Here is a 16,450-nt window from a genome sequence, read left to right as displayed (position 1 = left end):
TAACCAGTGGACATAAGACATGGGGGGATAGGAGAGGCTAGGGGACTGTCTAGGGCGGGGGGATAAAATGGACACATATGTAATACCCTTTGTAATACTTTAAGCAATAAAAAAAAAAATGTAAAATAATATTTGAATATGTAAATTTTTAAGAGATAGTAGTTAATTTCAAAAACTTAATTAGGCAAAATGTATTATCTTATAAACTATTGGTTGTAACATAAATGAATTTAAGCACAAATCATATATCACATATTACATAAAATATATGTAGATGTGACTAGTATCTCAGAAAAGAAAACCCTAGAAACTTCAAAAAGATTATTTAGTAACATATACAATTATAAAAAAGAATATATAAAATAAGGGTATCAACTATAAATTGTGTGAAGTTATTAAATTTCATTTAATAAGCAATGATCTAAAACTTGTTAAGAATTGATGTGCTCCACAATGACATCAATGCTGTATTAAAATGATTGGTAGAAGCAGTTGATACACAGCTTCAGAAATGTCAAACAATTGCTTGTTTTATATTCTTTATATTTTATTAGAAAAGCAATGCATATTCATACTAACAATCAGTTTTTATTTTCCATATGTATTGTTTGAATTCCCCAAAAACATTCTCCAGAGTTAACCATTTAAAACTCATTCATATTAAAAAGTGGGCAGAGGACCTGAATAGACATTTCTCCAAAGAAGACATGAAGATGGCCAACAGACATAAGAAAAGATACTGACAAATAAAAGATTAGGAAAATGCAAATTAAAGTCACAATGAAATATCACCTCACTCTTTTAACAAAGGTTATCATAAAAATATCAACAAATAACAAGTGATATGAAGAAAATAGAACCTTCACTCACTGTTGGTGGGATTGTAAGTTGGTGCAGCCACTATGGAGAACAGTATGGAGATTCCTCAAAAAATTAAAAATAGAGCTGCCATAAGACCCAGCAATACTCTTTATGGATATTTATCTGAAGAAAACAAAAACATGAATTCAAAAAGGTATATGCAGCTTTACGTCACTGCAGCATGATGGAAAATAGCAATGATATAAAAGCAGCTTAGGTATTCATAAGTGAATAGATAAAGAAGAGGTGGTACATATATACAATGGAATATTAATCAGCAAAAACAGGAGTAAAATCTTACTATTTGTGACAAAATGGATGGTCCTAGAGGGTTCTGCTAAAGTGAAATAAATAAGAGAAAGACAAATACTGTATGATTTTACCTATACGTGAAGTCTAAAAAAACAAAACAAAGGAACAAAACAAAACAAACAGATCCACAGGTACAGAGAACAAGCTGATGGTTGCCAAAGGACAGCAACGTGGGGAAATAGGTGAAACCTGTTGAGTGCCATGCACTTGAGTTCGATAAAGAATCAAATTCCCAAGCCAAATTCATATATTTTATTTTAGAGACAAAAAGTGAGCAAGAATGATTGTGGTAAACAGTCTAAATACATAAAGTAGCTAATATATTTTTACACTACAACATTTTGAAAGCAATTTTGTGTTTATTGGAGAAGCCTTCTAGTCATGCAACTTATTCAAGATTTTTTGCTGTCAGCGTTTTAGTTTCCTAGGGCCGCTGTAACAAATTACCACAAATTGGGTGGCTTACAATAGCAGAAATTTATTTTCTGACTGTTCTGGAGGCTGGAAATCTGAAATCAAGGTGTCAGAACAGCTGGTTCCTCCTGAAGACTCTGATGGAGAATCTATTTCATGCTTCTCTCCTAGGATCTGATGGTTGCCAGCAGCCCTTGGCTTCCCTTGGTTTGCAGATGTATCACTCCAATTTCTGCTTCCATCTTCATGTGGTTTTCCCTCTGCCTCTGACTCTTCTCAGCTTCTTACAAGGACATCAGACACATTTGATAAAGGGCCTGCCCTGCTCCAGTACATATCGTCCCAACCATTTACATCTGCAATGACCATATTTTCAAATAAGGTTACATTCTGAGGTTTTGTGAAGGACATGGATTTTGGAAGGACATTGTCCAACCCAAGGCTGTCAGTTTCATTAACATTAATGAATAAAATTCCCATAGTATACAGGTCTAAAAATAATTGATGAAACAGATGAAACATTGTTGAATATAAGAGTGTGATCTTTTATTTGTTAATCAGGTACTTGGATGGGAAGTTACCTTTGGGAATCTCTCTCATTAGTAAATATGACTTCATGCAAAAAAGAAACTTACATTTTTCTAGGTGCATTTGTTTGTTTCTAATTTGAGCACATCATTCCCTAGAACATTTTCTATTTCTGATTTCAATGAAGAATTGTTCAGATTTGAATAAAGCCTATAGAATAAAAACAATCAAGCTTTGAAACTAAAGTTACATACTACAGAGGTAGATAAAGTCAGTCTAAAGCAAACAAGTATTTAATTCTTATCTTTTGTACATGTAATTATATTACTATTTTATTTACTTGGAATCACCAATTTATAATATGTAACCATAACTGGTAAGATGCATTTTCCTGAATAATGCCCAGATAAACCATTTGTCCAGTTTTGAGATACTGCTGCTCCTTGCGTTGAACTTTCTGTGCCATATTAATATTACCTACATTTTCTGTGAGAAAAAAAATGCTAAAAATTCTCAATGTCCACACATATGACCACATACCTATATAAAGATATATCCCCATAATTTCTTGTGTTAACCTGTTTAGGTAAGAAACTGTGAGGGAACACTTCAAGGATCAGATGATTATGACTTTCTCATAATTTGATAGCTGCTCTAAGCTTGGCTGAGCGCCCTCTGGGGTTATCCTGTACATCCTGATCTTCTGGGGTAAGTACCTTCTTGTGTATCAATTCCCACATTAAAGGGGACCTTGCTAGAGAGCCTTCTTCCTTGTTTTCATGCCCTGAACCCAATTGTGATGTTTGTGTCACCTTCTGTCTTACACTTAGATTAAATCTTTCTGTCATGCTTATCCCAAGCAAGAATCGTTTCACAATGCGATCCTCTAGTGAATGGAAGGAGAGGGCAACAAGACGACCACCAGGTCTCAGAAACTTCTGAGCTGTCTTCAGTCCTGCATAAAGTTCATTGAGTTCATTGTTCACAAATATGCGCAACGCTTGGAAAGTCTTGGTAGCAATATGGGTAGATCGTTGTAGCAAGTCTTTTCGTGCATAAATAGCAGAGGGAGGAAATGCACCTATAAACAGATTTTGTGAAAATAAGAAAAGAGGACAGGCAACATTAATATTTTCCACATGTGCTGGGTTGTATATATATTTAAGGAACTAATTTTCATTTGAAAATTGTAGCATTTCATCAGTACTTCCCCATTTTATTTCTAAGCATTTTAACAAAGCTTAAAACATATTTCATAAATCATAAAATATACTAGAGTCAAATAGGAGCAGAAAAAGAGCTCTCAACTACAAGATGTTCAATGATGCCCCAAAATAGAATAAACAGAGGAAATTGCACCAAGCACATTATAATCAAACCCTACTAGAAGCAAAAGATAATGAGAACAATCTTGACTACAACAAAGAAAAACAATACATTAAACAAAGGAGAACAAAAATATGATTAACAGCTAATTTCTCGTTAGGATAATAGAGGCTACAAGAGACTGGGATGATATTAAAATAGTTAAGGGAAAAAAAATCTGTCTTCCAATAAAAGGCTATTCTAAAATTATTCTTCAAAATTAAAGGTTCAAAGACATTTTCAAATAATTAAAAATGAGAGAATTTGTTGCTAACAGGTCTGCATTCAATAAATGCTAAAGAAATACTTCAAGCTGAACTAAAATCATACCGAGTGATAACTTAGATATACAGAAAGTAAAATACATACATATTCTCTTACTTTCTTTAAAAGACAGACCTCATTAAGTAAAATTATAACACAATACTTTTAGGTTTTTAATATAGATATAGATAAGTAATATATATGATAGCAATAGCACAAAGGATCAGAGTAGGTAAATGTAACAATGCTACTGTAGGGATCTTATATTTTACTTAAAATTAAAGTTGCATTATGGTCCCTAGAGCAGACACTAAATATAATACAAAGAAAGCTAATAAGCTAATAGAGAATAAAAATATTTCACAAAAGTACTGTTTAACATAAAAGTAGGCAAACAAGAATAGGAAAATAAAAATGAGACAAAGAGAAGATAACTAGCAAAAGGATAGACAATAATTCCAAATACATATGGTAGGAGGACTCACACAGATTTCAAAAGTTATTACAAAACAATAGTAATTGACATAGTCTGAAACTAGCACAGCAATAGACATAGAGATCAATGAAATTTAATTGGAAGCCTAGAAATAAAACTATATAATTATGATCAACTGATTTTTGACAAGAGTGCCAAGAGCATTCAAAGGGCAAAGAATAGTCTTTTAACAAATGGTACTGGGACAACCAGATAGCTACATAAAAAGAATGAAGTTGTAGCCTTAAATTATACACAAAAATTAACTCAAAATAGATCAAAGATTTACATGTGAGAGCAATAACTATAAAACTCTTAAGTGAAAACACAGAGATAAATCTTCATGACTTAGAATTTGGTAAATGTTCTTATTTCAAATGCACCAAACTCATAAGCAACAAAGAAAAAATAGATACAGTAGACTTCATCAAAATTAAAAACCTTTGTCCTTCAAAGGACACCATCAAGAAAGTAAAAAGACAGTCCAAAGAAATGGGGAACAATTTGCAAGTCATATATCTGATAATGAATTTGTATCTAGAATATATAAAAGAAGCAAAATAAAAGTAACATATGCGATACTATCCTATATAATGAGAGCCTAGGTGGCATCATGCAATGCCCTCGTGTGACGTTGTCACAAGACGGCCACCATGAGATGGTAGCCACAAGATGGCTGGTAGGGGAGGGCAGTTGTGGGCGATCAGGCCGGAAGGGGAGGGCAGTTGGGGGTGATCAGGCTGGCAGGGAAGGGCAGTTGGGGGTCATCAGGCTGGAAGGGGAGGGCAGTTGGGGGCTATCAGGCCAGCAGGGGAGGGCAGTTGGAAGTGATTGGGCCAGCAGGGGAGCAGTTAGGCATCAATCAGGCCAGCAGGGGAGTGGTTAGGGGCAATCAGGCAGGCAGGCAGGCAGGCAAGCGGTTAGGAGCCAGCAGTCCTGGATTGTGAGAGGGATGTTCCCTGAGGGGTCCCAGATTGGAGAGTGTGCAGGCTGGGTTGAGGAACACCGCCCCACCCCCCCATGCACGAATTTCATGCACCGGGCCTCTAGTTTATATAATATTTTAAGACATGCAGATCAGTGACACTGCATCTAGTTTTCAAGATAAACATAAAATGTTGATTTTAAAACAAATCAAAAAATATAATTTTCCTTAGATTTACCCCCATTGGCATACAGATGATATTAAAGTATAATGTTCAATGAATTTATACAGGAGTTTTTATTTGATTTAGGAGCCCATTCTTAGAGAATACTATCCCACAGAGAAATCTTTCCAGTCCAGATTCCCTATGAATGAAGATCTGAAAGCATGACTGCAATCCTGGAAATTGAGCATCTTTAGTGTGCTTCTTCACTGTAAGAATTACACAAGGCTGGAACCTTTGTTCACATTCTAGTCATCTATAGTAAACACATCCCAAGTACATTAACACACATATGATTAATCTTCTCAGGGAACTGGATCAAAGAAGGGAAGAAATAATGTACCCGGGAGCTGAGAACCTGGCGTCTAACTTTAACCACATCAGTGTTCTGAGTTCACTCTTTCCCTACAAAAACTATCTTGCTAAAAGGCTAGAAAATGGTAGACATCAGGGAATTTATCTTCCAACAACCATGTCTCTCAGAAACAAAATGTCAAAGTCAAAGCTGAAAGGGGAGTTCATCTTCTTGCCATTTGCTATTTAATTTCATCATTTTCCAGGGAAAGAGTTTTGGTTACCGAGGAAGGTGATTCAACACATTCTAAGGATCTGAACAAACAAGCAACTCCATATTTTAGAGCTTGAATTTAGAGGACACTTGAGGAAGGTTGCATTCCTTAAGACCTTGCATGATTCAATCCTTGCATAATTCAAAACAAATTTTCTCAAAGAAGAAATGTAATATAAAATACATTTTAATGTGCATGGATAAAGTAAAATTGGAGGTAAACATTCATGAAGCACAAGGATCAACAAACGCTGTGGGATATTTTTGCTTTAATTCTTTTAAATAATTTTTTCTTAACATTGTCTTTAGCATTTTGTAGAAATTAAAAGTATAGCTCAACATGGTAATTGCCTAGCTTCCTTGACATTTTATCACATTTCAAACATATACAGGGATGAGCAAAAGCAGGTTTACAGTTGTGAGTACATGAAACATTGTATTATTTTCCATAAACCTCCTTTTGCTTACCCCTGTATATTTGAGGGTATGGTTTATTAACATAGCAATGAATTAGCTATGCCTGGGAATGTGTTAACAAAATTGATGTAGTGAAAGAAAGGCAGATAGCTTAATGAATACTTCCTTGATATTATTATTATATATATAGGGTGTCCCCCCAAAATGTATACACACTGAATGACTATAAAGTCAGTGTTGATTAACATACAGTTCATTTTCAAAATTTAAAGGAATCTACAGAAATGAATAATTATATTTGTTAATGCCTATTTTCAAACTGATGACCATTCTAGTCCAGGCACTGCTAATAACCTGAAGCAATGGAATTGCAAATATCAAGAATCATTTCATTCGGCATTTGTGCGCCCTCAATTTGTCAGCTGTTGCTGGTTTTGTACCGTAAATGTTACCTTTTATGTATTGCCATAAAAAAAGTCTAGTGGCACTTTAGGATAACTTTTCTTTGCTCAAAGCTTAGTTTGGCTTCACCCATTATTTCAAATCCATTAAACCTAAAAAGGAGTGAAAATTAAGTGAGCTATCAGATGTTAAAGTATGTATACATTTTTTTAGGACATCCTATATTTTTGAAAACTAATAAAAATAGGAAATGTTAAAATGACCAAATAATGTATGAAATTACAAGAGAAGTTCTAATATAAACAACAACATTGGTTCATTTGACATGACACAGTATGGTAGGCATTTCTGTTTACCAGCTAAAATGGCATTCTTATGGCAGAATTATAGTTTATAATTCATTCAGCCAGCTAGATGGGAAACTATAAGATTGCTGACCAGTTCTTTTAGGGAGGGAATCTGTTTTATTTCGAAGTATTCAGATAAAGTGAGACTTTATTAATACTTTATATTATGTAACTTGAAGTTTATGTAATTTATAGTCACATTTACGCACATCCACACTGTATATGAATCCCTGGAGCTGATAGAGTAATGCCACTGTAATCAAACAAGCTTTTCTTTATAAGGTCTCATTAGGCCCTGCCAATATCATATCATGGAGAAAGAAAATAAAAGCTTTCACTTATACGGAGGAATGGATGGTCTTGAAGATAATAGAATAACTCTAATCCAAGAAACTTTTCTTCTGGGGCTTTCTTACTTTTGTTTAGGGAATTCTAATCTGGACTATGTCCACTGGGTTTCTTGAAAATAATTCCTAGGTGTGATCCTGGCAACTCCCTTAAGTCCCATCTTTAGGGACCAGGAGATGATAAGGGCAACATGCTTTGTGGACCTTTTCGTGCAGCTCTGGGGATCAAAGGCACACGTCCTCCCTTATTTTAGATGGATTCCATTACAGGCCCTTTTGCATCTGTAATTCATAGGAAAAAAAGTTTGACAATGCAGACTGTGTAAAATGAAATAAAAGAGAAACAAAAGAATATAAAATAGCATATCATAATGGAAATTAAAGTAATAAAAATAAACATCAACTGGCAATAGTACAAACACTCAAGAAGACAACAAAAGGTAATCCTACTACCAAAAATTAAGCAAAGTTCTTTGTTTAATTAGAAAGTTTAAAGATGCCTGGCTGAAGTGGTTCAGTGGTTAAGCATCGACCATGAACCAGGAGATCAAGGTTTGACTCTCTGTCAGGACACATGCCTGGGTTGTGGGTTTGATCCCCAGTATGGGGCGTGCATAGGAAACTGATCAATGATTCCCTTTCCTTTCCTCTCTGAAATCAATAAAAATATATTTTAAAAAAGAAAGAAAGAAAGTTTAAAGATAATTCAGCAAATGACCTGTGGCTCTCAGGTAGCGCAATGGGTTTCCTTGTGAAATTCACTGGTCAGAGAGTAAGGGACAGCATCCGCTCAGGTATACACAGTGTAGGTAGCGACATCTGCCTAGTAACCATGAAAAAAATGAAAATTCAAAACGACACCAGATCCAATGCCTACCCATGTGCTGGATTCTGAATCAGGCCCATGGAAAAAAAATATTAAGGAGGCCTGGTCCCTGCCCTGGAGGAGCTCACTGCTTTGCAATCCTTCGTCACCTCTTCCTCATCTCCCATATCCTGCTATCAAAAATAGAAACTGGTCTCTGCTTTTCAATTTCCTGAGTTTAATTACAGAATCTTGTACGGCTAATTCACTTGATTAAGGCATAGAGCTAGACAGAAAATATGGATGCAATCACAACTTAGGCCATTTGGCTTGGTGCGGAGAGAAAACCTTCCTGTTTTATGGCCCGTCACTGGACTTGGTTGACACTGGGCCGATGCACATTAGATCTAAGCGGGTGGAGCTGTACTTACCCTGTCTAGCACTTACTACATTTTACCGTAATTACTAGTTTACTTGTCTAACTCACTCATTTGACTCTGGTCTCCTTGTGAACAGAACCTTTTCCGTGTTCAATCTTACATCTCTTGCGCTTAACTGAGAAGCTTGTGATTCTTAATCCTGACTGCACAACAGGGTCACTCAAGGAGACTGAAAAAAATAAAGATGCCTGGCCCCAGTCCAAAACTATTGAATTAGTTTGAGGGGTTTATTACACAGGAATCACTGCTTTAAAAAAGCTTCACAGAGGATTTTGACTTGCAGCCAAGATTAAAAAACTACTATAGTAAATACTTAGTAAATGATTGTTGAAAAGATAATGAATAGATAATGAATGAAACACACTAAATGGATAAATGAATAATCTAGAAACATTACTACAAAGAGTTTCATTCATATCATTGGATATATATATATATACATATATATATATATATATATATATATATATATATATGTGACTAGATGAAAAGTATAATATTTTTAGTCACAGAAAACATTATGACTAGAATGTAAAATTAATGTCACAAAATAGGCCCTGTCCTATATCCTACATTTTGGCCAAATGTGATTGTGGTTAAAAAAATTATCATTTTAATGGAGCAATTGACCTCCCAAATTTGCCAGTCATTTCACTGTCTCAATACAACTGTTTGCATGTACTTAATGATACTGCTTTGGAATTTCCTTAATGAATCAATCATCTGACATGCAATGGAGAACATGCAAATAATTTTAACTTTAGGAAATGCTTGCTTGCAAGTTCTTATGATCTGAAACGAGCAAATATGCAAGGTGAACTTTATTTTTGCATATTTCTTTAAAAGAATAAAATAAGACATGAGAATGTAATGGTAAAATTTGGAAAGTTATGTTTTAAAAGATGTCATTAAGCTCTTCATGATTTAAGTGTATTTCCCCCCAAGATTAATGCACAATATTATAGAGATTTTATGTAAGCTTTATTTCATGTAATGCCTATAAAATCCTAAACCACAATTTTTCTCATTTCATCAAAATAACAAAACTGTTTTCCTCCTACCAAAGAATTTATATGTATAATGCATTATTCATGGACACAGCCAACTGGGTGGTAAAGGAATGGGGTAGAGTGGGATCTGGGTGGATGGGAGCAATGGGGGAAAGAAGGGGGCATCTGTAATACTCTCAACAATACATATTTTTAAATGTATATTAGCTTTTAGTTTCCTACTGTCATCAGTTTTACTGACATAATCTTGCTATTTTAAAGAGAAAAAAAGATAAAAAGTATGAAAAATAATAGTGGCAATAAATACATCTCTTCCAAGCCCTTCCACCCTTTCCTCTGAGATTCAATCTGTTCCACATTTCCATTTCTCTAATTCTATGTTCTTCTTCAGTGTATTTGGTTCTTTGTTTATTTTGATTTTTTAGATTCAATTGTTGATAAATATGTATTTACTGCCATTATATTGTTCATATTTTCAATCTTTTTTTTTCTCTTCTTCTTAAAGAAGACCCTTTAACATTTCATGTAATACTGGTTTGGCTCTAAGCAGCTATCATTTAGAATTGAAGGTCAAATATAGCTAATAAACATTTAGTAGCAAGATGTGTACAAGTTAAATACACTCTTTTTTTAAAAAAAGTACATTATTAAAGCAAATGTCCATCACAAGTGGAAGATTATATCATGTACATGGACTGGTAGAATTAACATCATTAAAATGTCCATACTACACAAAGAAATCTATAGACTCAATGCAATCTCTATTAAAATACCAATGGCATAATTCACAGATCTAGAACAAATACTCCAAAAATGTATATGGAATCAAAAGACCTCAAATAGCTGCAGTAATCTTGAAAAAGAAGAACAATATTGGAGATATTACAATACCAGATATCAAGTTATACTATAAAGACACTATAATAAAAACAGGCTAGTACTAGCACAAGAACAGGCATATAGATCAATCAAACAGAACAGAGACTCCAGAAATCAACTCAAGCCATTATGCGCAATTAATATTTGACAAAGGAGGCAATAGCATACAATGGAGTCAAGACAGTCTCTTTAGTAAATGGTATTGGGAAAATTGGACAGATACACACAAAAAAATGAAACTAGACCACCAACTTACATCATACACAAGAATAAACTAAAAATGGAAAACAGACTTAAATGTAAGTTGTGAAACCATAAAAATCCTAGAAGAAAACATAGGCAACAAAATCTCAGATATATCTCATAGCAGTATGTTTGTGAATACATCTCCTAGGACAAAGGCAACTAAGGGGAAAATAAACAAATGGGACTACATAAAAATAAAAAGCTTCTGCACAGCAAAAGAAACCATCAACAAAACAAAAAGGAGCCCACTGTATGGGATAACATATTTGGCAATGATACACCCGATAAGGGATTACTATCCAAAATATATATGGAACTCATACAACTTAACAAAAGGAAGACAAACAATCCAATTAAAAATAGGCAAGGGACCTAAATAGACACTTCTCCAAAGTGGACATATATATGGCCAAGAGACATATGAAAAAATGATCAAAGTCACTGATCATCAGAGAGATGCAAATTAAGACGAGAATGAGGTATCAAATCACAACTGTCAAAGTGGCTATTATCAACAAATCAACAAATGACAAATGTTGGCAAGGATTTGGAGAAAATTGAACCCTAGTACATTGCTCGTGGGAATGCAGACCGGTGAAACCATTATGAAAAACGGTATGAGTTTCCTCAAAAAATTAAATATGGAACTGCCATTTGATCCAGTGCTCCCACTTCTAGGAATATATCCTAAGAAATCCAAAACACCAATCAGAAAGATTGTATGTGCCCCTATGTTCATAGCAGTGCAATTTACATTAGCTAAGATCTGGAAACAGCCCAAGTGCCCATCAGAAGATGAGTGGATAAAAAGGCTGTGGTACATTTACACCATGAAACACTATGCAGCAGTAAAAAGGAAGGATCTCTTACCCTTTCAGATAGCATGGAGGGACCTGGAGAGTATTATGCTCAGCAAAATAAGACAGTAAGAGAAAGACAAGTATCACATGATCTCACTCATCTGTGGAATCTAATGAACAAAATAAACTGATGAACAAAATAGATCCAGAGGCATGGAAGCATGGGACAGACTGCTGAATCTTAGAGGGAAGGCAGGGGTGTTTGGATGGGTGGGAAGAGATTAACCAAAGAACTTGTATGCATATATGTATAACCCATGGACACAGATGGTAATGTGGTGAAGGCCTGGGGTGGGGGCAGGCTTGAAGGGGTCAGTGGGGGCAAAAGGGGAGCATATGTAATACTTCCACTAATAAAGATTAAAAAGTATATTTAAAAATAAGTATATGCACATTAAGTCCACTATGGGATAAGTTCTCATTTCAATACAATTTTGAGACATTATTTGGCATTTCACTCACACTGATGTTGAGAAAATCAATGACAGACGACACTGATGCTAGATGTTCAAGACACCTGTAAAATAGTTCTGCCTCATTAGAGGCACTCCATTCTTACATTCCAGATCAGGTTTGCTGTCATTGGTATTTTTTTTAGGTTCTTGACAGTTTCATATCCTTACTCTTTCTTTCCCTCACATCTGCAAATTCTGACAGCTCTATATCGGAATATGTCCAGAATTCCACCACTTCTCACCAACCCCACCACTATCAAGCCATCATCATCTTTTCTACCTAATCACCAGACAAAAATTAGATCATGCCATTCCACTGTTTAAACCACTAGTGCCTTCCTGTCACATGAAATAGAAACGGAAGTTCTTACCTTGGCCAATGTCCCTATGTCATATGCAACCTCCGCTTACTACTTCCATTTCTCTGACCTCATCTCCTGACCTTGAGCTCTGAGAGAGCGGAAAGAAGGGAGGGAGGGAGGAAGGGAGGAAGAGAAGGAGGGAGGAAGGGAGAGAGAGGGAGAGAAACATATATGCAAGAGGGAAACATTGATTGGCCGCCTCCCATAGGCATCAGGACTGTGGACGGAACCTGCAATCTAGATATGTCCTGACCAAGAATCCAACCTGCCGCTCTTCCACAGGAGGCCTGCTCGCCACTGCCGCCATGTCTCTAGTGATTCCTGAGAAGTTCCAGCACATTTTGCGAGTACTCAACACCAATATCGATGGGCGGCGGAAAATAGCCTTTGCCATCACTGCAATTAAGGGTGTAGGGCGAAGATATGCTCATGTGGTGTTGAGGAAAGCAGACATCGACCTCACCAAGGGGGCAGGAGAGCTCACAGAAGACGAGGTGGAACGTGTGATCACCATTATGCAGAACCCACGCCAGTGCAAGATTCCAGACTGGTTCTTGAACAGACAGAAGGATGTGAAGGACGGGAAATACAGCCAGGTCCTGGCCAATGGTCTGGACAACAAGCTTTGTGAAGACCTGGAGCGGCTGAAGAAAATTCGGGCCCACAGTGGGCTGCACCACTTCTGGGGTCTTCGTGTTCGAGGCCAGCATACCAAGACCACAGGCCGCCAGGGTCGCACTGTGGGTGTGTCCAAGAAGAAATAAGTCTGTAGGCCTCGTAAAAAAAAAAAAAAAAAAAAAAGAATCCAACCTGCCATCTTTTAGTGTACAGGACGATGCTCCAACCAACTGAGCACCCCATCCAGGGCAGGATGTTTTTTCTATCACAAAAAATATTGCAGTAAACGTGTGAACTGCACATTTTAAATTTTTTCATGGCAGAAAAACTCGTCTAAGTAAAAAGACAGTCACAATCTGTGAAAAATATTTGTTTAACTGTATGTGAACCTGTTACAATAGAATTAGAGTCATTAGGTCAAAGGCTATTTATGCCCATTTAAATTTGGATAAATATTTTTAAATTTACTTTCTAAATAGATTATACCAATTTACTTCCATCAATTGTATATGAGTCTGTCTCCCCATATTGTCACTAGTACTAAAAACTATTACTCTTTTTAACCCTGAATAGTCTAATAGTAGGCAAATGATAGCTCACAGTTGTTTTAATTTGTGTTTCTTTGGCAGTTAGTGCAATTGGGCATCTGATCTGCTCAAATTCAATGACCATCTGATTTCACCTATGAATTGCTTGAACAAACTCTTTGTCCATATTCTTAATGTGATGTTGCTTTTTCTTTATTGATTTGAAGGAGCTTTTTATAAAATAAAGACATTAACCTTGTGTCTCTCATATAGAAATGAAAATATCTTTCCTGGAATGTGACTGCCTTTGTACTTTGAGGTTTTCTGCCATAGAGAAATAAAAATGTCTGTATAGACTTTTTTCAAGTTTTTTAATATTTTTATCAAGTTTAGGAAGACTTTTCCTACTCCAAGACTACAGATTATCAACTCTGTTTTTTTTGGTATATTTCTGGTTTTATTTCTTACATTTAAGTATTTAATTAACAGGAAATTTATTTTTAGTGTGGTATGAGATAGGGATCTAACTTCATTTTTTACAAACTATATAGCCAATTATCATATTTATTTAAAAGTACATTCTTCCCCTACTAATTTGAAGTACCACTTTGATCACATACTACATTTTTATATGCAAACCAGATCTGCCTCTGGATTCTCAGTTGTGTTTCATTGATATAGTTCTCAATTCTTCTGCCAATACCGGATGATTCTTTCTTTTGATTTTTCTAGTATATTTGACTATGGGGTGGGGTAAGTTCCTCTCACCCCATTATCTTTCCTTTCTTTTCAACTTTTCTTGGGTAATTCATATATTTATTAATCCAAATTAAAATTAGAAGCAATAACATTTATAATTATAAGTATTTTGACTGGAATTGCAGTAAATTTCTAAATTGATTTGGATAAAACTTACACTATCATAATATCAAAGCCATCAGGGAACATAGCATTCCCATTAATATTTTACATGTTCTTCATTAGAGTGTAATAGTTGTCTTCACCTAAGTCATGCTCGGGCTCTTTGTAAGTACTGATTATACATATACATTTTAATCATCCCTATGGAAAAGCATAAGAAATGACAATACTTATATTAAGACAACATGGTAAAAGAAATGGCACCCAACTTTAGAAAGAAGAAACTAGGTTCATGGATCAGATCTTTTATATTTTTCTGATTGTTTAATGTGAGGCAATAACAATTCTGAGTTTGTTTCCTCACTGGAAGATAACTCTTCTTATAGTATTACTGTGAAAATCAAATAAAGAAAACAGACAGGAACACCAGCATGTATGTGTGTGTGTGTGTATGTATGTATGTATGTGTGTGTGTGTATATATGTATGTGTGTGTGTGTGTGTGTGTGTGTGTGTGTATAGAAGTATAGGAATTATATATATATATATATATATATATATATATATTAGAGGCCTGATGCACGAAATTCGTGCAAGAGCAAGAGTAGGCCCTTGCAGCCTTGGGCAGCTGCCTGGATCCCTCCCTCACAGCCATGGCGGCTGCAGCCCTGGCTTAGTCAGGAAGCATATTACGCTTTTATTATTATAGATACTTGGCATGAAGTAGTCACTTTAAGAAATGCCATTCACACATTTATTTACTTACTATTCTCAGCAGTAAAATGGTAGGTGAGGAAGGAATTTGATGTGTTGATTTGAAGGCAAGGCCAAACTAATTATACTGTCGTCCTGGACTAACAGAGTAGGTGGGATAGAGGGCTTCTGAATACTCCTGAAGCATCTGAGTAATTAATGTGTATTGATGTGGACATCAGACTAAAATGTCTCAGCATCCAAAATGAAGTACAAAATTTTCCTTACATATAATTTAAAGGTGCCCTTTTACGTTTATAAAGTTACCTTAAAAGTATGAAGATCTAGCATGGCATAGGAATGAGATTTTTTGTTTGACCTTGATTATTTTTAATAACTGATGGTAAAAATTGTAAGAACCATCATTTCATTAACTTAAAACTTCCAGATTGCATTCACCTGGCTAGGAAATTATTTCCCATAATTAAACTTCCAGATTTCTGTTGCCACCCAAGTATACAACTTCTATTCTGGCTGTTTAATCACACAATTTTTTTCTCCATTTTTTTCTTATTCCTTTGCTGTAGTTCTCATGGAGCACTTTCCTGCACCGGTTTTCTTTTGTAAGCATAGTTCCACAAGGATAAGATGTATTTGTGAGTCATTTTAAACCATACCCTTTGTGTTCTCAGGTTTGAAAACCCAGTATATTTAGTCCACTTAAATAAATAGAATCTGAGGCTACTAGAAATTTAGATAAAAATTGACACCAATAATATTTAGTAAAAATCAGTAATTACATCCTGAATAATAATACAACATTCATTCATTTAGCCAGTATTTATTATACACAATGTACTAAACACTGGGGATTAAAATGTTTCTGAAGAGGTAGTGCTTGTCCTCAAGAAAACTCACATCCATTGAGGAGAATGGTATGTAAATATTGGGGAAAGAGCTGTAAAGTAGGCTTCCAACCCCAAGTGTCTGTTGTCAAGTAAGTGTAATAAATGCAGCATGCTACACCTGCCTTTGGGAGATCCACAATGCCCATTAGTATGGAAGAACTCTGTAGATAACTATTTAACTTTGTTTACCTAGCATTTCTAAACTCTTTGAAAGAGATACTTTTAATTTGTAATAACAACTATCTATCCCATAGAATTTATTTTCTGGTTTATACAACTGGGAAAATACTGAAAGTTGGCTTTATGTTAATCATCTTTCACATATCTTAATTTTGTCAT

General features: G+C 35.2%; 2 protein-coding genes across 4 annotated transcripts in view; one reads left to right on the top strand and one right to left on the bottom strand.

The window, feature by feature from the left end:
* Positions 1-1,411: 1,411 nt before the first annotated feature.
* The window catches only part of METTL15 (methyltransferase like 15), a 194,845-nt gene continuing 179,806 nt past the window's right edge, over positions 1,412-16,450 (bottom strand). For 2 of the 3 annotated variants that reach the window (XM_036325697.1, XM_036325698.1), the window contains one exon: positions 1,412-3,196. In XM_036325697.1, the coding sequence (XP_036181590.1) occupies positions 2,751-3,196 (446 nt within the window). In that variant the 3' untranslated portion in view covers positions 1,412-2,750. The remainder of the gene's footprint in view (positions 3,197-16,450) is intronic. The other variant, XM_036325699.1, reaches the window with a different exon arrangement.
* On the top strand, positions 12,778-13,276 carry LOC118664947 (40S ribosomal protein S18-like). The gene has a single exon (XM_036325700.1). It carries the CDS (start codon positions 12,811-12,813, stop codon positions 13,267-13,269), a length of 459 nt encoding a protein of 152 aa, XP_036181593.1. The 5' UTR covers positions 12,778-12,810; the 3' UTR covers positions 13,270-13,276.

The sequence above is a fragment of the Myotis myotis genome, unplaced genomic scaffold (genome assembly GCF_014108235.1).
Source record: "Myotis myotis isolate mMyoMyo1 unplaced genomic scaffold, mMyoMyo1.p scaffold_m19_p_10, whole genome shotgun sequence".
NCBI lineage: Eukaryota > Metazoa > Chordata > Mammalia > Chiroptera > Vespertilionidae > Myotis > Myotis myotis.
Note: the sequence above shows the minus strand (reverse complement) of the source record. Positions and strands in the feature narration are given on the sequence as shown.

What these genes read in the sequence shown, in the direction of transcription:
- LOC118664947 (XM_036325700.1), top strand. Translation starts at nt 12,811, where the DNA reads ATGTCTCTAGTGATTCCTGAGAAGTTCCAGCACATTTTGCGAGTACTC.